The following is a 26,470-nucleotide window of genomic DNA, read 5'->3' as shown; positions in this document are numbered from 1 at the left end:
GGGAGGGACAAAATGGAAGTTTGGGATTAGCAAAGGCAAACTATTATATAATAGGATGAATAAACAAGATTCTACTCTATAGCACAGGGAACAATACTCAATATCCTATGAGAAACTATACTAGAAAAGAATATGAAAAAGAATATATATAATTGAGTCACTTTGCTCTGCAGAAGAAATTTACAAACATTGTAAATCAACTACAATAAAAATTTTAAACAATAGTAAAAAAGAAAAAAGTCTCCCAGAATACAGAACAAAAATAAATAAAAATAGGAAGAAAAAGTTTAAAACTATAAAAGAATGATCTGGAAAGTCTGAAGTATACTATTAAAAACCTCAGAAAAAGAGACTTAAAAAATAAAAAGGAGTGACTGCTTCAGGATTATAGGGTTTCTTTTTGGGGCTGATGAGCATATTCTGGAATTAATGGTACTTGTTGCACAACCTGTGCATATACGAAAACCCACTGAATTGTCCACTTCAAAATTGTTAAAGTGGTAAATTTTGTTATTTGAATTTTATCTAAAATTTTTAAGTCATCTAAAAAATAGAAGGAAAAGGATTGTTGTGATACAGATAGGTGAGTATTTTCCAGAGCTAAGAAGGGAATCACACCCTCACACTAGAAGGGCCTCTTGAGATCTTTTTCTTCTTTGTATTCCAAAATCTTACAAGGATATATATAGATAAGAACTTATTTCACTTATTCTGCTCTTTGAAGTAATGAAAGAAAAACTTACGATGATCTGAGGAGGATTAAAAAGGCAACAAAAGTATGTAGAACTGAACAAAGCTATAAACTGAAGCAGTGGCTGTCCTCATGTGCTATAAAATTCCACAGCTTCACAAGTAATCTAAGTTCTCTAGGGGAGGGTATGTTTACATTGGACGCATTTAGAGAGCGTGCCTCTTAATGACCTCCCAACTACCAAGACTTGGGGATTCAGGTCCTAAAGAACGTTTCGGAAGGAATTCCCCCTAAGAAACTTCTGGTTGGTTACTGTGCTGTTGAATTTTGTTTTGCTTTGATGGCATGGGTGATAGGAGTTGGATTTTTCTTTGTTGATTTACTTTGTATATATATAAAACTGTCACAGAAGTCAAAAATTAATTTTTAAAAGAAAAAATTTACTCAGAGAAGCCTGCTTTCATCCTGTCCCCTCCAACCCATCCTTCTGCCCTACTCCTAATTAGCAACCATTTTAATTACTTTCTGTCTGACCTTCCAGCATTTCCTTTTGAAAGTATAAGAAAAAAAAAATATGTATGTATGTTCATATGCTGCTCCCCGCAACCCTTTCCTACGCAAAGGCAGCATACTAGAGGTGTATGTCTATGGATAAGAGTTAGATATTAGTAGTATCATACCCTAAATTTATTTTCTTTTTGTCTTCTCATAACACTTTATACATGTCTAATAGCATTTATCACATTTTTATAGATATTTTTATGAGACAGTGTCTCCTTCTAGACCATGAATTGTCTAGGGACAAGAACATAAAATACGGAAGTCTATGGCTCTGGCACTAATAACTGCTGTATAAGGTATCATTAATCAGATTGTTACATAGTCAAAGCTGAGTAAATATGGATATGAAAACTGAAACAGATAATCTAGTGATCCTTAAATCATTTGTTTTCCAAGTTAAACCGACTTCCAAACTGAGAGTAGGAGAATTTTTTAAATTTTGGGATAAAACTGTTTGGGACTTGAAAGCATTTGTCTATAATTCTGAATAGGTTTATACTCACAAACTTTAAAAATTTATTTGGTCAGTAACAGAGCTGAGTTGTGTAGCCTGGCTTATAGGTCCTTCAGACTAATTAAGAAACTAGTCAGAAGGGAATTTCTTCTCCTTATCTTAGTCAGGGGCTGATCCCACGTCTGAGATCTGCTCTTTCACTAGCTGTATGACCTTTAGGAGAATGACTTGACTTAACTATGGGTTTCTACTGTAAAATAGGGATGATAGTACTTTTATTGCAGAATTGTAAAAAAAAATAAAAATAAAAAGACAGAGTTAAGGTAGTATAAGTTCCTAACATGATACCTGGCACAGAGTAAATTCTCACTAAAAGTTAGTGTCCGCCTTCTTTTCCTTCCTTCTTCTATCTGCCAGTTTATCATCTTATCCAGACTTTTCTTATCTCTCAAAATGTTTCATGTTTCAAAACCGCCTGCCTCCCCCCCACCCCAATCAAAATTCTTATTTTCTTAGCAAAACTATCTCAGCCAGGTAGTAGGAGAAAAGTAACATGATTCACCCTCATGATTAACAATTTTTAAAGATGTGCTTTATAACTCGGGTCTTTAGTAACATTTGGGGCAGTATAACAAAGTTTCTTTTAGCAAAAATCGTTCTCAGTCAAGGCAAGAGAGGTAGTTTCTGATCTGAGGGGTAAGCCCAACTGGCTGTTGCAGGAGTCAATTCCATTCTGTTGGTGCTTTCTTTCCTTCATGTGAACTCACAGATTGTATAAAATCATTCAGGTTTTTCTTTTCCTTTTTTTTCTTTCTTTCTTACATTTCAGTGAGTTACAATGGTAGGTCTTTTGTAAGAAGATATGTGAGTTATTTTTAAATGCCTGGATTTATTTGACTGTGGGTATGTCATCTTATTCTGGACGTTAATAAAACTTAGAACTTCATGAAGTCACACTGTGACCCACATTATGTCTCAGGGGACATGCTATTCCAAAGGCGGGGGAGGGGGAGCTTTCTGCTTTTATCCTTCTCTGTGGATTATGAGTGTAGTTGACTTTATTTATTTGGCTTTTCTTCCAGTTCTTGGGCTGAAGAGCCTGCAAGAATTAGATAAAGATAGTGACCATGGGAAAGGACTGTAATAAGCAGAGTCGTCTGTATTTGAAATGAAAAGCAAGATTAACTTTGGTAACGCAGGTCTCAGCCTAGGTTAGCTGGGAAGTGACAGTGCAGGGGTCTTTTGTAGCAGTGTGTCATTCTACTGAGCAGAGACCGTGCAGATCTCACTAGATGATGGTTGTCCTGAGGTAGGTATATGCTTATAATGCTAATTCTACATAGTTTGTTATTTTTCCCCTGATAGTTACTAAAGGAACAGAAAGTATTCAGCTAAAAAAATTTCTTCCCCCATACATGCAGCCCCCCCCCCCCAAAAAAAAAACCCATCTCTTCTCCCTGGTGATTCATTTCAACAACTTCCTCCCACCCCTGACAAGAGTTATGCGTATTTGTCATGTTCATACCTTAAGCGTTAATTCGCATCACATGAACATATATAGGAAAAGTATAGGTACCTGCTAGAAATGGGAGTTTTTACGGAGACAGGTATAAGACATCAGTCAATACTGGATAGCCAAAAGTCAACTCGAGAGCACTGGGCACCGTGGGTGTGGGGAAGAGGGAATGGTACGAAGGCAGAAAACAGGAGGTGATTTAGAGTAGGAAGTGAGAGGATCCAAAGATACAGACTTTGCAGTTTAGCTTTTAGTATCCTGGTGGCAACTGTGGGCCCCTGAAATCCTATGTGATGTCTTTGTCCTGAGTTCATCCTCACCTGTGGATGAGATGAAATAAAAATACTAGTTTGGAAGTTCTAGGCTAATCCAGTACAGCCCACTGCTTTTCCTTCTTTTTCCTTCCTATCTGCTTTTAGAAGAATGTAGAAGGCAGTGGCACCCTACTCCAGTACTCTTGCCTGGAGAATCCCATGGATGGAGGAGCCTGGTGGGCTGAAGTCCATGGGGTCGCTAAGAGTCAGACACGACTGAGAGACTTCACTTTCATTTTTCACTTTCATGCATTCACTCCAGTGTTCTTGCCTGGAGAATCCCAGGGAAGGGGGAGCCTGGTGGGCTGCCGTCTATGGGGTCGCACAGAGTCGGACACGACTGAAGCGACTTAGCAGCAGCAGCAGCAGAAAAGAAAAATAGCATAAAAGGAAACGGAAGAGACTATATCTCCACTGTCCTTCCCTATTCTTTTTTCTAGGCCTCTGAAACCTGAACTTTAAATGTTTGCTATTTAAGTTTGAGTCAATAGACAATGTGTATGCCTGAAGGGACACAGACATTGGCATCATAGCAAAGATAACGGTTATGGCAGGCCAGAACATCTGGGCAGCACTCATAAAAAAGCAAATATGCTTGGGTTGAGTGTGGTTTACATAGTTGAAGTAGACTGTTACTCATTCACTGAATAGGTGCTCAAAAGTTCCTGTTGAATGAGTAATATTATAGGGTGGGGAAATAGACAGTAAATATATACACAAGCAAAACATAATCATAAATTGTATTAAATGCTGTAAAGAGAAAGAATAAGGTAGTATGATGGAGAATAACAGAGGATGTCAGAGAAGGACTCAGTATTTTTCATATGAATCTTGAAAACCTCTAGTTTTGGCAATTTATTTGCATGTGCTCTCAGTTACCCAGTTGTATCCACCTCTTTTGAGACTCCATGGACTGCAACCCACAAGGCTCCTCTGTTCATGGAATTTTCCAAGCAAGAATACTGGAGTGGGTTGCCATTTCCTACTCCAGGGGATCTTCCTGACCCAGGGATCAAACCTGCATCTCTTGCATCTCCTGCATTGGCAGATGGGTTCTTTACCACTGTACCACCTGGGAAACCCTTTGGCAATTTACAGATGTGTTAAAATGTACAATAAACATTTTTATTATAGTACTATCAAAACTTGATAATCATCTGTGTTTTGTTCCATTTAATTTTTGCTCTTACTATTTATTAGCTTTTCGAATCAAAACTTTATCCACTCTATGTGAAATTTAGGGTATATTTTGGTCTTTGCTAGATCATTGATCATAATAAGCATTTGTAATTTCAGCTGAATGAAATGACCCAAGTGAGTGTTACAGAACACATATTCATTCATCTTACTCCATCCTCCAAAACTACCATTCAGCCAAGTAGAGTGATACAATTATTTGTGTGTAGAATAAAGTAGCAAATTATGTTAGAACTACTATAAAATAGATTTTCTAGAATTTCCATAAAAATCTCTTTCAAGAGTTTACTTATGCTAAATTTCCATTTTGTCAAGTTTATCTAAGACAGATAGGATAGTAACTTTCACAGAAACTAGGGTTTCAATTGTGAAAGTTCCTGAGTCTCCTTTAGAAAATGAAAAATCCATATGTTGTATACTCCTTTCATCTTGAAAAACTTTATGTTATGTGACCAAATACCAACCCAGGGCAACAGGGCAAGAATGAGAAGATTGGAGCAAGTCATAATTTGGTTGTTGATTGAAAGCTTCCTTCTCTCTCAAATGGGGGAGAAAACAATATCTTGCCTGCATTTATCTGCATTCCATCATATTTAAAATACTACAAAAAATTTTTTAACAATAATTAGGTCTATTCATGATATTTCACCAAAGTTTAATTTATTCACAGTGAAAGAACTTTTTGTTCATTTATCAGAATGATCATACATCTACTATTAGAAATTTTAGTTATATATGTTCCTGTGCCTTATACTTCTCAATTATAAATTTCAGCCCTAAAAATATACTCAAAATTTAGTTTCTTTTTTGATCAGTGCTCTGTTTAGAAAACATTTTGACAGATCATTAGAATAAAAAAATAACAGATGAATTCTTTGCTTTTCACCAGGGAAACTAAATATAAGGCACATTCCTATTAATTACTGAATAAGCCACATTTTGGTAACAGTATCCTAATATGTCATTTTGGGAATTTCTAGGAATCAGCTGAATTCCATTACTCTTAACTATGGGCAGGCATTAGGGTCCTTTGTGCTACTCAGGTGGGTGAAAATTGTGTGGTGGAAAACTGAGTTTTCGGCTGCAAGGGCCTCAGGCCTTCTCAGGGTGGGAATCCTCCTTGTTAAGAACGTTATGCTTTAGTTTGACTTTCATTTTACTTTATTTTGAATATGGTTTTGCCTTGTCTGAAAGTTCACAAAGAGATAATTCTCAGTGTTTAGGAAAATGATCACTGAGATTTGGGTGTTGCCACATTTTAACTTGCTTGCAAGCTCTCTCGCTCTTTCTCCAGATGACAAGATGTCTGAAATATTGCATGGGACATACTTACATGCAAAAATTGGTTATTTATCTGAAGTGCAGATTTAACTGGGCATCCAGTATTTTATCTGGAAGACCTCCTAGGGTCACAATATATCTTATTATCCAAAAGACAAAGACACTTTTGAGAGTGAAATGGGACACTGTTGGTAATTATGACAGGATAACAGGCATAAATTGGGGCTATCTAGGAAAACAGGAAAGTATGGCCAACCTAATTACAAGGTGTTTTGAAAAAATTTTTAATTACTGGTTTTAGATCTTCATAAGCAATCACATCTCTATGTCATTAACTTGTATAACTGTTAATCTTTACAAAATGTACTGCTTTATAATTTCATATTAAAAATTTGATTTAGGTACCCTTAAAACTATGATGTCCTAACTGTTAGCTAGCTTCAATCCGGACACATGATTAAAGTTCTTTTTTTTTTTCTGGAAGAGTTTGAGAAGGATTGGTATTTTTTAAATACCAATATTAAAGAGAATTAAAGTTCTATTTCTTCATGAGTCAAATGAGGAGCCAACCACTAGTACCTGAGATTTTACAGTTCAAAATTTGTTATTTATTCTTTCTTTATATTATTTATATATGTATGTTTTGCCATCAGCAGTTATAACTTAACAAGAAATTCTATGTGTTTTCAGTCTTATATTTGGCTTAATTCTTTCCTTTTAACCTATTCTTGTTTGTTGGGATTTAGTAAATAACCTATTGTTCATATTTAGCTTAACCTTCTTAATTGTATATATATACCCTTTTATTTTTCCTTACTCAGACTAACTAACTTCATTCTACAGATCCATCCATAAATACATGAGTACATACTACATGCCAGCCTTTCTGCTGAGTGCTACAGTAAATGTGACCTGGAATGTAAAGTAGTCATATCCTTAAGGGGCTTAGAGCCTAGACTTGATATAGTTGTCTCTCCCTATCTTTGTGTATTTCAGCTGGTTTTCTCTCTATCTTTCTTATTGCTGTGTCTCCTTTAAAGTATGATATAATTAGTATGTCAGGAATAGGTGAATCATAGTTTTAAATAGGAGTTGTTATGTTTTTTGTCTTATTCTAACATCTGTTGATTCACAGAATTTTAGAGTTTTGGCTACATTAATGAGATGTCTTTGGAGAAATAGTTTTCTGTGTTGCAATTTATGAGGTGGAATAAAAATGTATCAAAGTCCAATATACTGGAACTGCCTGGGACCTTTGAGCAATGAGTTGACCCAGATAACAATTTTCCAGGTTGTTTTAACTTATAACACTTAAAGGTTTAATATTTGATTTCTTAAGAAAAATGTTATATATTTTCTTTCTGTTATTGTTCTGAGTGTCAACACTAGTTTTATATAATAATTATTTTTAAATGTACTTTATATTGTACTATATTAATAATTTTAAGATATAAAATGATTTTTACTTCTTACTCACATGGTGTAAAGCATATATAGTGGAACATTATCCATGTTTCCTAGCCACCCATTTCCTTTACAATCTGTTTTTATCAGTATTTTGTATATTCTTCCAGAGTTTGCATGTACAGATCATTATTTATATATTCTCTTTCTTTTGGCACAAATGCTAACGTATCATATATACTGGTGTGTACTTTTCTTTTTTCACAGAGATGATTCCTTATTAAAACATTAAGAGCTCAACGCTTTTTTCAGATTCATAATATTCCATGCTACAAGGCTCCTACTAATCACTTCTTTTATTGTTTTCACTTGTTTGCTATTATATGTAATATTTGATAAATAGATTCTTAACATACCTCATTTTGTGTGCGTGCAGCTCAGTTGGCGTGTGTATATCATTCCTGGAAGAGGAATTCCTACGTCAAAGTGCATTCATGCATACTTACATGCCTTTAAAAATGGGTTTGTTTTTCTTTAGTCTAAAGACAAATGTGTTTATAGTAAAAACTTAAAATTTTTCAAGTGTTACAAAAAAGAATAAAGAGAAAAATAAATTCCCCAAGCACTCACTCTCACTTCCCAGGTATAACATTTTCTTGTCAGTCTTTTCTTGTGATTATCAATTTGCCTGATTTTTTTTCTTTTTATTTATTTGGTTAAATATTTATTTGTTTGGCTGAGTCAAGTCTTTGTTGCTACATGCAGAATCTTTCACTGTGGTACACAAACTCTCTAGTTGTGGTGCATGGGCTCAGTAGTTGTGGCGCGTGGGCTAAGTAGTTGTGTGTGGAGTTAGTTGCTCCAAGGCATGTGAGATCTTAGTTCCCCATCCAGAGATCGAATCCGTGTCCCCCTGGATTGCAAGGTGGATTCTTAACCACTGGATCACCAGAGAAGTCCCTTTTTTCCCCCTTTTTTAAAAAATATAAATAAACCAACAGGGACCTACTGTACAGCACAGGGAACTGTACTCAATATTTGTTATACTGGGGTTTCCCCAGTGGCTCAGTGGTAAAGGGTCTGCCTGCAGTGCAGGAGACAGAGGTTCCATCTCTGGGTCGGGAAGATCCCTGGGAGGAGGGCATGGCAACCCACTCCAGTATTCTTGCCAGGAGAATCCCATAGACAGAGGAATCTGGCAGGTTATGGTCACAAAGAGTTAGACACAACTTAAGTGTTAGACACAACTAAAGTGACTGAGCATAAGAGAAGAAAATCTGAAGAATATATATATATACACACACAGTACTGTACAACTGAAACTAACATGATATTGTAAATCAATTATACTTCAATTAAAAATACCTATATATATGACTATGGCTTCCCATTATGTATATACCATAATTTATCCATTAAGTTCCTTATTGATGGGCATTTAAGATGTCTCTGGATCTTTTTTTATACTACAGGCTAAGCTACAGTAGAAAATTGTGTAGATGTCTTTGTATACATATGGATGTGTTTCTATTGGATAGACTTTTAGAATTAAGGAATATATGCATTTTAAAATTGTATTAGTTTTACTAACTGCTTTCCAAAAAGATAGCTTTATTTTATGCTTCTATCAGTATATCTTTGCTAACTATGGCTGTTAAACTTTTTAACATTTGCCAACTTAGTAAGGGGCAAAAGGAATTATTTGAATTTCTTGTATTATGGTTGACTTTGATACCTGTTTCTTTTCTGTATATTACTATTTGTGTCCTTTACCCATTTTTCTTATGGGTTGTTTGCTTTTTTTATTGATTTGTAAGTATATCATCTATGGAGAAATTAGTCTGTAATCAAGTATGTTACAAATTCTTTCTCAGTTTTTTTCATTTTGTTTGTAAATATATATAATTTGACCCTAAAGAGATGAGAAGGAGGTGGGGAGTGGTGGGAATGAATTAATAGAGGATCCAAAGCAAACAACAATTTTTTAAATAAGAAAAATGACATGACAAAAATAACGTAATCCCTTTATCTCCTTAGAGGGAAGAATATATAAACTAGAGACTGTACAGTATTTAGTATGTATGAAGTATAATAACCATTCTACAAATATATTTATTTTTTATATTTTTCCTTCCAGAGGTTCTATCAGCTATGATTAGTGTGCTGTTGGTGTATATACTAATGGGGTTCCTCCTCTATGAAGCTGTCCAAAGAACTATCCACATGAAATATGAAATAAATGGAGATATAATGCTCATCACTGCAGCTATTGGAGTTGCAGTTAACGTGATGTAAGCTGTATTTTTTTTTAATTTAATAAGCTTTATTTTTTAAAGCAGTTTTAGGTTCACTGCAAGCACTTCTCATATGTACGCTATCCCAACACATGCATAGCCTCCCCCATTATCGACATCCCCCACCAGAGTGGTACACTTGTTAATACAAGCCATGAGCTGTACATTGATACATCATTACTGCACAGAATCCATAGTTCACATGAGGGTTCACTCTTGGTGTTAAACTCATTCTATGAGTTTGGACAAATTTATAGTAACACTATCTACCATTATAGTATCACACTCTGTATTGTGTTCACATTAATATTTTCAAGTACTGTGAACTTAGAGACTATTGTGTATGCATTCAATAATGTGCAGTGATATTTTAATATATTTTGAAGTTTTATAGTACATTAATTTTTCTCCTAAATGTTAATAAAATACTGTTGTGGAATTATATAAGTTTCTCATGGGTTTGCTCAGGTATACTGAAGTTTGACTAACAATCAGGAATTTAAGTAGGACAAAGTTTTTAAAATAACTTTTATAGTATTTTTATTTTAATAAGTTTTTCTAACTACCAACTTTTTTCCTAAAAACTAAAAAATCTTTAATACTTACTTAATCATTTGGGCCAGGGTTCAGTAAACTTTTTCTGTAAAAGGACCAGATAATAAGTATGTTAGGCTTTGAGAGCCTCTTTTACATATACTCAGCTCTACTGCTATAGAACAGAAGCACCCACATTTAGTATGTAAGCAAATGAGCATGGCTGTGTTCCAATAAAACTTTATTTGCAAAAGAAAAAGAAAAAAAATGTATAAAACAGGAAGTGAGCCAACTATGGTCTACAGACCCTGGTTTGCCAGTCCCTGTACTAATGGCCTCCATTCATACTTAGAGTAAAATCAAAACATTTTACCATGGCCACTTTGTTAGATCCTATGTACCTCTCCAGCTCACCTCCTAGCATCTTGGTCATTTTATTGTAGCCACAGTGGCTGTCTCGCTTTTTAAAGCACATAGAGCACATCTTCATCTTAGGGCCTTTGCCCTGGTGGTCCTTCTGCCTAGAACACTCTTCCACCACCACTTGCTTCCTGACTTCATTCAAGTCTCTACTCAGAATTCTAGTGAGGCCTTTTCTCATCACTCCCCATCACTCTCCATCTCCTTGCCATGCTTTACTTTTTCTTCAAAGCATTCACATTGTCAACCAGTACATTATGTATTTATTTGTTAATTCTCTGCCCTCTCTCCTGGAACATAAGTTCCATGGGGATATGTCTGCCTTACCACTATTTTGACCCCAAGACCTAGAACAGTACCTGATACATAATAGGTGCTCAAATATTAATTAAATGAATGAGTTTCATGTTGCCTCATTAGTGCCTGATTAGTAACAAATATTTTAATCAATAATATTAGAAAGAATAATAATCTTTTCTTTTATTCTTAACAGAATGGGGTTTCTGTTGAACCAATCTGGTCACCATCATGCCCATTCCCACTCCCTGCCCTCAAATTCTCCTACCACAGGTCCCAGATGTGGACACAACCAAGGGCAGGATAGCCTGGCAGTGAGAGCTGCATTTGTACATGCCTTGGGGGATCTGGTACAGAGTGTTGGTGTGCTAATAGCTGCATACATCATACGATTCAAGGTAACATAATCACTAATTCTTCGATTTGAAAATATTATTTAATTTCAACATTAAAAATGACTGGACTTCTCTGGCAGTCCAGTGGTTAAGACTCTGTGCTTCTAATGTAGGCGGCATGGGTTTAATCCCTTTTTGGGGAACTAAGATTTGGGGAACTAAGCCGCTGTGCGGCTCGGCCAAAACAAAAAACAAAACTAAACTAAAGGTCACAACTATCTTTTATCAGTGTGCTAGACACCAGTGCCAGTCCTATTCATTTTGCGTTATGCAAACATACCTGAACTATCAGTATCGCTTTTTTATTAGCACTAGTCAGAATAGTATCACCTCAAGGAATAACTTATCTATTGGTTTTGGTGGTGCTTTCACTGAAAAACTCAGTTTTAAGCTTTGTCACTCAACTACTAGGTACTGGAATATATACCGGAATGAAAATTCAGAGATCTGAGTTCTGGTGTTGGCTCTGGCTGTAATGCTTTGATCTTAAGCAAGTCCCCCAGCTCTAAACTTGAGTTCCCTACACCTTAATATGAGGGGCTTAGACCAGATGGATGGCTGCTGAAACTCCTTTCAATTCTGATAGTCTGTGGCTTGTGACTGGAAGATTTAGAGGAGGCACAGAGGAAAACAGCTGAATAAACGGCTAAACTTCTGGAAATGGGTTTCACAAAGAACAGTAGACATTTCTCGACTGGCAACATCCAAGTTCTAAAGATATGCTCCAGTCCTGCTAAAGAAGGGACAGAGTATGCCTTGCTTTGCTTTTCAGACTTGTTTTATGTCTGTTTGTATTTAATCACATATTTTTGATTTGTCTCTTTTCAGCCAGAATACAGGATTGCTGATCCCATCTGTACATATGTGTTTTCATTACTTGTGGCTTTTACAACCTTTCGAATCATATGGGACACAGTAGTGATAATTCTAGAAGGTAAGCTCTCTGGTATCCCCATTGTGAGTTTATTATTTCCCTAAATCAGACTGGGGCTGTTGGCAGGAGGGATTCTCTAGGGTAGGAGTCATGTCTTTCTTTTTACTAATACTTATTAGTCTATAATACCACCTTACATGAAAAAACATTCAAGAGTCAATGCACTCTCCCATCTATTACCCATTTGATCTTTATAATAGCCAAGAAAGGTAGGCAAGGCAGACATTATTATCCCCATTTACCAGCAACAAAACTGTGGCACAGTGGGGTAACATAACTTCATTAAGGTCATGCTGCTAATAAACTGTGGAGCTAGGACAAGAATGCAGCTCATGATTCTTAATGTAGTTATGTTTAGTAATTCATGTATTAAGTCTGTAATTCCCATTTAACTTGCTATTCAATTTCCAACATTCCTGCCTTACTGATACTAAGTATAAGCATGTAACTGTGAGTTCTCAAAGTAGGTTTATCATCATTGTATATTCCTTTTTCGTCTATCCTAGCTTATTTATTAAAGTATTCTGATTTGGTTGACATTTCTTTTTGGTGAGCATTTTTTTAAGTATTTATTAACCTCTCGTGTATATCCTGCTATATATATGCATAGTTTATCTTAAAGTTTTAATGTAGTTTAAAGTACTAATTTAAACTGAATTAGGTAAACCCATTTGGTTTCTTTTCTTAAAAAATGTCATATTAGTAATATATAACTTTTTTCTTAAAATAGCCTTTATTTATAAATGATCCATTCTGAATAGGTGTACCAAGCCATTTGAATGTAGACTATATCAAAGAAGCTTTGATGAAAATAGAAGATGTACATTCAGTGGAAGATTTAAATATCTGGTCTCTCACTTCAGGAAAACCTACTGCCATAGTACACATACAGCTAAGTATGTTGCTGACGGTAAATGCTGGGGTTGGTGGACTTCTATCTTTAGAATTAAACAACCGTCCTTAGGAGTAAATAGGAAGACTTTTCTGCTGGAAAGATTTATTTTAAGGGAAGGGTGAAGCTCTTCAAAAGGTGAGTTGCAAGTCAATATAATGATAGCAGAGCGGTCATTTTCTCTCTGATGAGATATTACAGATAGATTTTTTGCCTTCAGATTAAAGGCATAAAGTATATTTATATGTTCTTTCTATATAGAAAAAGCTAGACTCTATGTTTTTATTTAAACATTTCACAGATTGATGCTTTTTATTTTTTATCAAAATAATACATGCTTATGGCTTTTTTAAAAAGACTACAAAAGATGAAAGACTTGTAATTGATGTCTAGTGTTCTTTCTCTATGCAAGAGTGCACTAGAGAAATTGGAATAAGAAGAAGTCGTTCTGGCTTTGTGAACTGAAACACTTCTCTAACAGAATAGCTTCAAGAGGGTAGAACTCAAACTAATAAAAACATGTACACAGAATAGTATGATTGTTTTTTTGCCCTTTGTCTTGTTCACTAATAATGTAACAGTGTGCAGTGAATAGTAATGATATTTTCTTGATATTGCAGTTCCTGGAAGTTCATCTAAATGGGAGGAAGTACAGTCCAAAGCAAAGCATTTATTATTGAACACGTTTGGCATGTATAAATGTACTATTCAGCTTCAGAGTTACAGGCAAGAAGTGAACAGAACTTGTGCAAACTGTCAGAGTTCCAGTTCCTAACTGTGTATATATGAGAGACTGCTGCCTTATTTATCCTGCAGTCACAGATGTGAGAGCAATAAATGCACACCTGAGTGAGAAATGGAATCCCTGACAGCTGTGTCACTATCAAGCACCGGTCTCTCAAAACAGACACTCCAGCCTGCCAGTGCTAGTTTCTGTTTAATGGTAAAATGAGACTTCACCATGATTCTCATATGAAGATGTTTCTAAAACACTGTTTACAGAATGAGACATGACTCTACAGATACCTCACAGAAGACAATCCAAGACCGTACTTCACTAATTATGACAGTACATGTCTTAAAGAAAGCATCAAGAATTCAGTATTTGCATTTAAAAATCCTTTTTAAAGACCATTTTTATATCAAGCCAGTGCTGGAAAACTGATTTTTTTTTATTATGTAATCTTGAACCCAGCTTCTTGAATTTGACACCCACCTCTCTTTTTACCAAAATTATTTCTCAAAGTACTACTAATTATCCAGAGAATGGAATAAGCATGTATTCCTAGAGTTTCAGAAATGTTTTATTTCACAAATAAGTTTGAATCTTATTGTTATAATTTGTAATCAACTTTTTCCAGATAGTACAGGGTTTTGTATCTCAAAGTTAGCATTTTTGGTTATTTGTAATCTTATCAGAATCAAATATTTACCTATTGTGGCCACTGATACTAAATTGTTTAGGAGATATTTTCTGTGTTATTCTGAATAGCAGAAGTGAATCATAAACTCAAATTATAATATGATACTTTGAAAAAAAAAAACGGAGTGAGAATGGGGTGTGGGGTTTCAGATTTAAGTCTTCCTGAAATCACTTGTTCATGGAATTATTTTAAGAACAGCAAGAGACCACAGAAGGTAAACAATGACCCTCTGTCCTTTTAAAAACTGCCTTGCCTTTTGTACAGGAAGTTGCTTGGTACCTTCCTTCCTGCTTCCATGCCAGTTAACCTGTGGGAGCCCTTTCAGGGTAGAACTCTGGGCAACTAAGTTTCAGTGTGCCCTCCACCTCTCCTGTAGACCAACCACCTTCCTCCAGGAATAATTTCAGATCAATGACACGGGTTAGGGATTCTCCACGGACTCCAGAAATCCTAGGGTATAACTTTGAAGTTTTTCCAATAATAATATCAAAACAGAAATGCCCAGAGGGATTGGGGGAAGATATTACTCTGAGAAGACAAAATTTTCAAGGGTTTTTGACCTTGTGTGTTCTTATGTTTTGAAGCAGGGGAATGGGGATGGACATTAAATCTGTTGTGGGGAGGCTAAGCATAAAAGTTTTCAGAGCAGAGGCAACTAATTGGTAACAATTGTGTTAAAGAGGCAGCTGTGAATATTCATGTTTCATTTTGCAACTGTTGGTTTTGAGATTATCTTTATGCATGTTAGAAATCCATTTTCAAGAAGAACAGTTTCTTATACCAAGAACAGATACGGTCCTTTGACTTCTCAGAATCAGAGTAGAGCAGCAGTGTACCAAGCAAGTTGTGAACTGAAATCCTAGATGGGCATGCAGATGACTCCTGATATAAATGAACAGGACACATGCTTTATCTTTCTGCCAAATACCTCACTATGTAATAAACCTAAGATAAAACCTGGATTTACCCCAAAAAAGGGTTGATGAGGATTAATGGTTTGTAATAAAACCTCGTGTTTGTTAAATATTAACTTTATGAGATTCTTACTGTGAATCTATTTAAAATAATGATTTGACTTTTTCAAAAATTTCAGTAGCACATAAGCTGTTGAAATCAAAATAAATATAAAATTAAAATACAGAGGGCAAGTAAGAATAAATGGGAGGCATTTCAGTGGGCACTTGTAGACTTTGAGCACTTAGCAAGAGAAGGAAAAAGAATATGCATTAATTATGCTAATGGTTTCCCCGTATTTGCAAATTGTTCCTCATAGCTACCCAGCTTGTTTCTTATAAATTTTCCTTTATCTTAAATAGCAATATCTGACTTTTCATAAATAACCCATTCCTTGGAAAGTTACTTGATGAAACAGTCTGAAATACATTTGAGGATTGAAAGGATCCTTTTGTAAAACGCAGAAAGACCAAAAACTTTTGTAAATCTTATAGTGTTCTCCTTAAAATGAGAAACACATGAAGTTTTCCTATGCTTTCCTTTTTGTAGCAAGGACTATAGACTTTGTACTGGTACTTCACTGGGAGTGTAAGATTTGAGGATTGATAGATTTAACTTCTAACTTATAAGACCTGCAGAGAAGGATGTGAACTTAGCAGATATGACCAGGAATTGCACAGTTGGTCTGTCCTTCCCCCGCCTAGTTACAGCCCCTAGTTAGACTCCTCAGCCAGCTCTCAAAAAGGGCTCTCCATTGTCCAGCAAAGGCAGTGGCTGTTTGTATAAACACCTAGCATTATTAATTTTGCATAAGGAAAACAGATCACAACATAAAAACTGGGCAATTCTTCAGTGAGGTGTATTTTGGTTATCATTTGCAAATAATCAGAATTACTTATGTGTATAACCTGTGTTTCACAGCTCTGACCGGATGCAGCATTTTGACTTTTATGGCCTATTGTTTCATTAACGACCATGCTGCTTTAGAAATATAAAACGGGGAATATAGTTGCATAAAGCATATTTCAGAGGGCTTTGAAATGCAGAACCAGAAGCGACGGAATTCCTCCATACATTTTCCATTAGCTATTCCCTGTGTAATGTGAGCCAGGATTTTCACAACTTGCAGCTCCCATCAGTATTGTTTGCCAAATCACTAGATTTCTTATTTTACTGTTTTCCACTTCAGGTGCTTCATTCCCATTTTCTAAAACTAGTTTCCTGCTCTTAGGAGTCTCAGTGTTCTGGTTCTACCTCTTGAGCTCAGGTGTCCTCACTGAGTGTTTGTCTTCAGTAGAATTTTCCCAGAATAGACACAGGCAGGATCAGATATGTGAGCTTCCCTTTCATTTTAATATGAGGAAAAACCATCCTTCAGAGACAAAGCAGCACTTATAAGTGTGTTTCTGGGTAAGGTAGAACCTTTGTTTAAGCTGCTGATTGTTCCTGATCCAAATTTCTCTGCACGCCGAGCTTTATGGTAAGTGTGGTAGAACTAGATGCACTGCACAATCACAAGCCAGGATCACTGCTAAGATTCAAATAAGCACTCTTACCACAGAGAAGTGTTCACTTCTGAAACAAGCACAATTAGCTAAATGTGTTTTCTTCAGTTGGTTCAACGAAATAAGGTGTTCTTATATAGAATTTGAGCCCCTTTGGAATAAGGTTTTAGACACTTTTGCTGTTGCCTCTGCCTTACATATAGTAAATTTAAAGTTACAGAATGTGTTCACAAGACTAGTTCATCAGGTTCAGTTTGTCTTTGAATCAAGCTTCACTTAGGAACCAGTTGGGTATTGTTAGTCACAAATGCAGAGTGACACTTTGCAGGATGCTCTGTTGAGGGGAGGCCAGCTTGATCCCCAAACTGTTGATTATGCCTAATGTCTCTCTAACCACGATATCATTTGCAAACCCTAGCTACAGATCTGTCCTGTGAATCTCACCAGACAGGGCTTCACATTTATGTTACAGATCGCTAGCCAGGGATATTGCTTGTGATGCCAGTAAGAGCACACAGATTGTGGAGAAGAACCATCGTGGGAAGTCCTCAGTGTTAAATTGTGTGTGTGCCCCTCCGTTACACATTCCAGCCAGCCAGTCATTGAATTCTCACTTTCAAAAGATTTAACCCATTCTTCTAGTCATATTGTGATGACCAACAAACATTTTCTAATTTTTGGTAAGATTGGAAAACACTTAAGAAGACTTTCCCAGTTAAACCTATGACAGTGTCAATTTAAATGTTGCAATTAAGTATATTCTGAAATAACTGCAACAAAATTGAAATGTGCCAGTATGTCAGCTTTGCACCTGAAAGATAATGTATATTTGGAAAGCTTATGCTTCTCTAAATAAATACATGTTAATAAGTAAGCCATATCACACTTTAAGAAATTGTATATACTTTCCCATATACGCTTTCAGAAACCAGGTATTTTGCATAATGATTGATTTTAGAAAGATTTTGAAGCTGGAGTCTGTCCTTGTAATTTAAAATCAAACTATAGTATATGTATATGTACTGAATTTGCAATCTTCAAATTGTAATTTCCTATACATTTATTAAAGTATTGTTTTGCCATGTGGTTTATTAAAAAAATGAAAGTGTACAGTGCCTTAAATTTCTATGTATTTAAAATTGAATAAATAATCATAATAGGCCTCAAAATGTAATCTTCATAGAAAAGCATTGGAAAATAGATTTTAAGCTATCTAGTTTTAGAATCTCCAATTTAATGGCCTCTTAGATGTTTAAGAAATAAACCTGAAGAAAATCTTCCAGAGAGGATAAAAGAGAGATTGAAATAACCTTTATCTTTTTATATCCGTCACTTCTTAAAAAAATTTTTTTGGGCCATGCTACATGCAGGATATTAGTTCCCCAACCAGGGATGAACCTGGACCCCTGCAGTGGGAGTGGGGTGCCCTAACCACTGGACCTCCAGGGAATTCCCATATGAGCCCCTTTTGATGTCCCTGCAGCCCAGCAACAATGGCAGAAAGGAAAGAAAGAAGCTGCTGAGGGAGTGAGTTTGGTGAGGCCCATCGGAAAGTGTGAGCTTAGTGCCCCAAGGACCTCCAACCGTTTCAGACCAGGGCTCAGACACCATACCTCACTGGCCCATCTGCCACAATCTGTTTGTATGGCCTAAGTTTCTGAGGGTGGTTTTCTCATCTTTTAATGTTAAAAAATCATAATAATATTTCATGATGTGAAAATTACATAAGGTAAATTTCAGCATCTGTAAATAAAGTTACTTGAACACAGCCACACTCATTCAACCACAACTGCACTCATGCTACAGTGGCAGAATTGAGTAGTCGTGACAAATATATTTACTGCTTGTCCCTTCCTAGAAAAAGTTTGCTGGCCTCTGGTGTGCTCTGTTGTACCATTTCAGGACCATAACAGCATAAATGGATGCAGCAAGCTCTCAACAGAGCCCGCTTGGAAGTTCCTGTGATTGGTTGGTCTGACAGCTAACTGAGTCACCAAAAGGTCTTCTCCTCCCTTTATCATTTTTCTTTTCTTTATCCCCCTTGGAGTCTGGGGCCAAAATATAGAGAAAGGGTAGCAAGATTTCAATTACCATGTTATACATAATGTTCAGCAGCAAAGCCATTTTCTACAGCACCATGATCACCAGCACCATTTAAGAATATTTTTCAGCATAAAGCTTATTCACCTGAATTTTTTAATTTTGCACATAAGTTATGACCAAAAAAAATGAATGAAATAAAAATATATACATGTTGAATACCTTCCATAGTTGGTGCCAACTGGGAGTTCGCAAACCAAAAGATAACATTTGATCTGCTAAGTGAATTGAAAATTGCTTATAAGGCTTTTAAAAGAGTATGTTCTTTAAAGTTTTTCAGGTACCCAGCTAGTAAAAGACAACTATTTTTGAAAATAATAATACAGTTTTAGATATATCAGTAAGCACTTACATGTTACATACTCTGTGACATACTCTTTGGTCTATTTCTATTTTTTTGATGTTTTATTTTGGGGGTTCATGTCATATATTAATCCTAATTTGGGGTACCGATCTTATAAACTTGTTTATGCTAAACTTTCAGCCTTACTTAATATATTAGAATAATATTTTGGGGTTATATTTCAGTTCCAACTATGATCTACTATAATTGCTATAAGCTGTGAAATAAATGAAGCATATATAAAAAGTATGAAGCCTATGACTAAATATCTCTTCAGGAATCATGGAGATAAGATGTTTAAACCTCCTAAAATTGTAAGGTTCAGTGAAGTATCACCAATGAGCTCATCATTTTCAAGCAGCATTCTGGTTTCAGGCTCTCATGTGACTTTTACAGGACATAAACTGTAAATTTGGCCTGTGCGTATTACCAAACATGAAGACGATACTTTGTAAGTTACCAAATAGCTTCCTTGTATCCTGTCCTGGACTTTTCAAAGACTTGTTCTGGTTTGACTTTTAAATTCCTATTGTCTATGTTTCACTTCCCAGTTTTTGCACATTGGTTTGTGGGTTGTGGTGGTGGTGGGTTTTTTTGTTTTGTTTTTTAATACTTTTGTTCATTTTAACAAAATGCTGAAAGTATGGAGAAGATGTGTATGGGTAGATTTTTCTCCAAAATATATTGAGGTATTTCTTGTTAAGAGTATAGGGGTTTTGTTGTTGTTGTTGTTTTTGAAAAAGAAAGAAAGTAGCTTTATTACTTTGCCAAGGAAAGGGGGAACACAGTAGGCTAGTTCCTCAACAACTGTGTTGCTGGGAATAGCTGGGATTTTTTTAAATAGGAAACTTTTACAGACCTCATGAAGCAAGGCTAGCCTTAGAGCAAGACTGTTCCCTTGACTTTCCTAGGACTGAGGAAAGTCAGTCTGTCTGCACCTTCGCCTGTCACCATTCCCCTATATCCTTTCCAGAAGAAACTTGCTAACAGCATAAAGGTAACAGGGATATATTTACCTCTGAACAGTGATTACATTGAATGTTTGGCCTTGAACTTCAAAACTGGGCTGAAGGTAAGAGTTTCCTGGACTTCCATTCACTAATCTATCATATTCAGCTGTGAAGGCTCCAAGGCAAATCCTAGTTCCAACAGGTTTTTTAATCAGTTACAGCTTGACCAAAGTTTCAGTATTTTCAGAACATAAGCATATTCCATCCTCTCTTTGCTTTTTTGTGTAAGAACATTTTCCAAAGCCCAGGTTATTATTTTTTTAATCCCTAAGACAAAGTATTACAGAATGTAGAGTGTTTTAATCATTGATATGTATTTTTGATCTTAGAAGCAGTCTTGAATTTAAGATTACATGGTACTGAAATCAGGACATCTCAAAAAGTTGGTTCTATTGGTTGGAAATTTTCTTTTTCTAGAATAGGTTGAGACTCCTTCCAGATACTGATTTTATAATCATTCAATTAAATATTGCTCTTTGAAGGCCACCTTCATACCACTGAACACGTTATGGAATAGAGCATGAAACTCCTATGTATTTTTAAAATTAAACAGGAAATTAAACTCTATTATGTTTTTGGAGAGCATGTTGGGTTATACTGTCACCCCTACAGATAGATCCCACTCCCACTAGAAGTGGCTTGAAAAACTGTAGGATGAAATCCATCCTTTGGGTAAAAACACAAAATCCTTCCAATTAGTGACTGCTTACTGCCATCCTACCTCCCCTACATCAGCCAAACTACAGTCAGCTCTTGGTTGATGGGGGAAGTAATGATTACTAACATGTACTGATCCATTACTGCCCTTCAGACACTGTACCATGCACTTTTTTATGTATTATTTAATCCTCATGATGGTCCTCTGAAGATAATTATAATCTTCATTTTGCAAGTGAAGAAACTGAGATCAGAAAAAATTAAGTGACTTGCCCAAAGTCCCATAGGTAGAGCAGTAATTCAGGAATAGAAATCACAGATGACTCCTGAATATAGTTATACACGTGTAGTACAAAAACATGTAAACATGTAATACAAAAGGGATGCAATATAAACTAATGCAGTTAAAATCACAACCAGGTTTTAGATAATAGGTGTATAAAGTAAGAGAAGTATAATAGTTTAGGGAACATTCAACCTTATATAATTACTTGCATGATTAGCAAGAAAGCAGCCAAAAGTTTACCATTTGTTAATTGAGTTCCTGTGTTCTGAGGTACCAGGATGGCACTGAATCGGGTCCCAGCACATCCCCTTCCCTGGCCCTTCCTCTCCTTATTCCTCAGCCCTCAAGGCCATGACTGGGAAGGGCTGGGATCCAGGCCACAGGCCTTGGACACCTCCTGGCCTGCAGCCAGCCACTCCTTTTAAGGTCAGGACACTGCATTTCCCAGCCCAGAGTTGGTCTTGCTTGTGAGGCGGGAAGGGGAGGGAACTCCATGTTACAGTCAACATACCATGGCATCTATTGGTCACAGCAGCCCCCCCAAATCTTAATTCATGCATGGTTTGGGTGGGGGAGGAAGGGGTTAAATTAAGAAGGGGCTGTACCCACCAATTGGCCTTCACCAAGACGGGACAGAGACAAAGAAACAGCTCAGAAATGCTGCATAGAGAATGTGAACCCACAGGAAACAAAACAAAACACAAGCCTCTGGTAATTCATAGAAATTTTCAAGAAGAGAATGAACTTCCCACAAGTCATGGAATTATAAGCTAAAGTTGATCTCATCTTGCTTGGGAGTGGGTAAAATCTGGTTGTTATCCGAGTTAGTTACTGTTGCTGCTGCTGCTAAGTCGCTTCAGTGGTGTCTGACTCTGTGCAACCCCATAGACTCCCCCATCCCTGGGATAGTTACTAGGTAGCTCCAAACCAAACAGATGCTCTCATTGTGAGCTCGCACAGAGGCAAAGTCTCTCAAACGGTTTAGGTTACCATCCTGGTTCTCCAGAAGAATGGGGGAAAATCACTGAACTTCTGTGCCTCAGATTCCCCACCTGCAGAATGGGGATAATAAGTGTCTCTACTTAATGTGACTTTTACAAGAATTAAATGACCAACATAATCAAAGTCTTAAGAACACACAAAACTCGAATATCGGCTATCCTAACTACTGCAGGTTAATTTCTTCACAAATGCAGACTTAAAAAAAAAAGCTGAGCATTGCATCTTGCAAACCCAGAACAAGACAGACTTTCTTATCCTCTGCTCCTTTGTCTCCTTTATCTGGAAGACCTTTTCCTCAAGTTGTTTACCTCACAAAAATCAACTCATCCTTTAAGACTCCTCAGGCATTATCTCTTTCAAGAAGCTTTCCTTGCCTTCCCTATTAGGAGCCCCCTCTCTGGGCTTCTTTGGTGGCTCAGACAATAAAGAATTCGCTTGCAATACAAGAGACCTGGGTTTGATCTCTGGGTCAGGAAGATCCCCTGACAAAGGAAATGGCAACCCACTCCAGTATTCTTGCCTGGAGAATTCCATGGACAGAGGAGGCTGGCAGGCTACAGTCCATTCGATCGCACAAAGTCAGATATGACTGAGCAACTAACACACACACCTCTGTGCTCACCTCCCTCATTCTGTCGCCATCACCCTGGAAAGCCACCACTGTCTGATTACCCACAAGCCCCCTGGGTGAGACCTAGGTCTGCTCTTTCAATTTCCAGCATTAGAGACACCAGAGGGCTGCATAAATGTTCCCCCAGTTGGAAACTATACCATCATCAAATATCAATTTATACCCGGAAACTTTTTTAAGGCGCCCTAAAAATCCCCACCACCAATGTTTTAACCTCTTCTCTGTAATGTCACTGAAACCCACTCTTCTATAAAAATATTCCAGATCAGTTTTTGATACTTAGGATATGTGTAATTCTACTACAGCTATGCAAGTATTTATGGTTTTATCTTTTTAAGACTGCAACAGAAATTAGACACTTTTCTGAAACACCCAAGACAGTTATGCAATTAATTGCAACTAAACTGGTGCTCTTTGCATGCAAAGAGTTGATTCATTGGAAAAGACTCTGATGCTGGGAGGGATTGGGGGCAGAAGGAGAAGGGGACGACAGAGGATGAGATGGCTGGATGGCATCGCTGACTCAATGGACGTGAGTCTGAGTGAATTCCGGGAGTTGGTGATGGACAGGAAGGCCTGGCGTGCTGCGATTCATGGGGTTGCAAAGAGTCGGACACAACTAAGCAACTGAACTGAACTGAAACTGGGGCTAACAACCAGCAGTTTTTATCACTTTTATAGCCTGATAATCTCTCTTGGAGCCCAATGCAGTGGTAGAACTGAGCTGGTTCCTGTCAATTCTAGCCTTCTTGATGACTGTTTTTATAAAAGACTTTTAAAAAGATGAATAAAGTGATTATTTTCTGCATAGGGGAACAGCTCAGGCTACTTTCAGAGAATCGATGAATTTTAAATCAGTAATCTTGGTGTTAAAGCATGTAACCAAGTATACAAAGTACACTGGATTAAAAGGCAAAAGAACCAGTTCTGGTTCCAGCTTTTCCATTCATGTTTCATTTGACAAGTTACTCTGTTTTTCTATGCCTCAGTCTGGCCATCTGAATAATAATAATAGGGACCTCCCTGGCAGTTCAGTGTTTGGGACTCTGTGCTTCCACCCCCAGGGGCTCAGGTTTGGTCCCTGGTCTGAGAACTAAGACGCTACATGGTATGGCCAAAAACAATGATAATAATAATAATTGTTATTATTTTTAAAACACTGATTGAGTGCTTAGGACTGTATATACCAGGCCTTGCTCTAAAAGGTTCAAGTATTTATTTTTTCTTAATCCATTTCATGTAGAGACATGCTCATTTTCATTTGGGGTAGTTAACTGTTCTAAAAGCTTTTCAGGTTTTTGAGAATCCTACCAAACAAACCTATGAGTTATTATAATCGCATTTTTATGGGTGAGGAAGGTAAGGCAGGGAGAGGTTAAGAAACTTGCCTAAGGTTAGCTAGTAACCTTGAGCTGGGACTCAAATGCAGACGATCTGGCTCCAGTGTCCACTCTCTTACCCTTTATGATGTGATCAGCGCTGTGACTGGCCACACGGGTTACCAAGAGCAATGTTGTGTGGTGCTCTCAGAGGGTCAGGAGGGCTTGGGCTGACTGTCCTGGGCCACTGCAAGAACCCACCTACGTGGGTGGGATGGACACGGGAGAAGAGGGACCCAGCAGGACTGTGCCTGCTTCATCAGTGACTGTCCAACTGGATGGACAGGTTACCGTGACTCTGACCCCATGTCTCCCAGGACTGCCTGAGGCTCTCTAGCAGGTTTTGCAAATAAAGACCCCAAGGGGCTATGCTCTTCGTGCCTCTTCTCTCATACACTTTGTGGGTGAGACACTAAGGAGAGACAGCATGGTGCAGTGGAAAAGAGAGGGCTTCGATCCTGCCTGCAAGTCAGTTCAAATTCAGCTCTGTGAACTTAGGCCCAAAGTGGGGGCCTTAGTTCCTACAGAACAACTCAAGCCTATGTATCAGATTGGTACATGCAGCCCTTGAGGAGGAACCAGGACTCTGTTAAATTGCTGCACATTGTTTCTTGAAGGGCTTCTCAGGTGGCAAGTGGTAAAGAATCCACCTGCCAATGCAGGAGACATGGGTTGATCCCTGGGTCGGAAAGATCCCCTGGAGTAGGGAAATGGCAACCCACTCTAGTATTCTTGCCTGGAAAATTCCATGGACAGAGGAGCCTGATGGGCTACAGTCCATGGAGTCGCAAAGAATCTGGCACGACTGAATAAGCACACATATTGTTTTTTGACGGCTTTTCCTTTGTTTCTACATTCCCTCTCTTCCCTAATTAGGAAGTCCTTCAATCTGCCCTTTGAAACTCAAGAAGGTCTAGGAGGCTGAAGCCTTTTTCTACAAACAGTAAGGAGCTGGGTGGCATGGAGGAGACTATATCTGGGAGGGCTCCATAGGGTCCTGCTAGCTTTCAGTCTCCCCTTTTCTTTGAGACTCCTCAATCCTGAGGGGACAAATGTGGGACAAAAAAAGAGAATAAAGTTTTGGATGGAGAGGTTAATCATAAACTTGGCCAGGGTACTCAGTTTTAGGGGGACTCAGTTTCATATCATCTAGGAATATCATTTTAGTCATCTTTCATGCCAAATCAGAACTCTTTTGTCTAGCTGAGTTCTCACTGGATCTGCAAGTTTGGGGTTTAAGATTTTATTTTTTTTAGAGAAGTTTTAGGTTTATGGCAAAATTGAGAGGAAGGTAAGAGATTCCCCATTTATTTTCTGCCCCTACACAGGCAGAGTCTCCCCCACTGTCAACATCCCCTCACCTCAGAAAATAGCCTCTTACCAACTTTCATGCATTGGAGAAGGAAATGGCAACCCACTCCAGTGTTCTTGCCTGGAGAATCCCATGGACGGAGAAGCCTGGTAGGCTGCAGTCCACCGGGTCACACAGAGTCAGACACAACTGAAGCGACTTAGCAGCAGCAGCAGCAGCTTTGAAGGGACTACTTCAAAGAGTTAGGGGAAGAGCCAGTATATATGTGAATGTTTTGGCTGGGAAATACATGTATCCAGCATACATTGTGGTAAAAGATGACTGCTAATCACAAGGAACAAACATCTCCAGTTAATGATTTTCGTGCTTTTCTATGTATGCGAAGGTGCAAGAATATGGAATCATTGAGATTCTTCCTTAGATATGCATCTTAACTATCAGGGACTGGTGTGTCCAGAGTACAGAATGTGTCACCCTGTTTTTCCATCCTGACTGTCCCTCAGGGCGTTCCGTCAGCGAGTGATGACTTAACCCACATGACCAGATTGTGAGTGATGCTTTGTTCTTTCTGTTTGTTGTTGTTGTTCAGTCACTAAGTCATGTCTGACTCTCTGCGACCCCATGGACTGCAGCATGCCAGGCTTCTCTGTCCTTCACTGTCTCCTGGAGTTTGCTCAAACTCA

The 26,470-nt window shown here is 37.4% G+C and overlaps 1 protein-coding gene and 1 long non-coding RNA gene across 3 annotated transcripts in view; one reads left to right on the top strand and one right to left on the bottom strand.

The window, feature by feature from the left end:
• SLC30A4 (solute carrier family 30 member 4) overlaps positions 1-18,177 on the top strand; it is a 32,138-nt gene extending 13,961 nt beyond the window's left edge. For both annotated transcript variants that reach the window (XM_086320709.1, XM_086320710.1), the window contains exons 4-8: positions 9,556-9,709; positions 11,160-11,361; positions 12,187-12,292; positions 13,054-13,188; positions 13,805-18,177. In XM_086320709.1, coding sequence (XP_086176835.1) covers positions 9,556-9,709; positions 11,160-11,361; positions 12,187-12,292; positions 13,054-13,188; positions 13,805-13,959 — 752 coding nt within the window. In that variant the 3' untranslated portion in view covers positions 13,960-18,177. The remainder of the gene's footprint in view (positions 1-9,555; positions 9,710-11,159; positions 11,362-12,186; positions 12,293-13,053; positions 13,189-13,804) is intronic.
• LOC147364368 (uncharacterized) overlaps positions 1-26,470 on the bottom strand; it is a 93,957-nt gene that overhangs the window by 50,785 nt on the left and 16,702 nt on the right. The gene's annotated exons all lie outside the window — the stretch shown is intronic.

This window comes from Bos grunniens, chromosome 10 (genome assembly GCF_055505025.1).
Source record: "Bos grunniens cultivar Pamir isolate PY7600 chromosome 10, Bosgru_T2T1.0, whole genome shotgun sequence".
Classification (NCBI taxonomy): domain Eukaryota; kingdom Metazoa; phylum Chordata; class Mammalia; order Artiodactyla; family Bovidae; genus Bos; species Bos grunniens.
The sequence above is the reverse complement of the archived record's forward strand: the minus strand, read 5'-3'. Positions and strand labels throughout refer to the sequence as shown.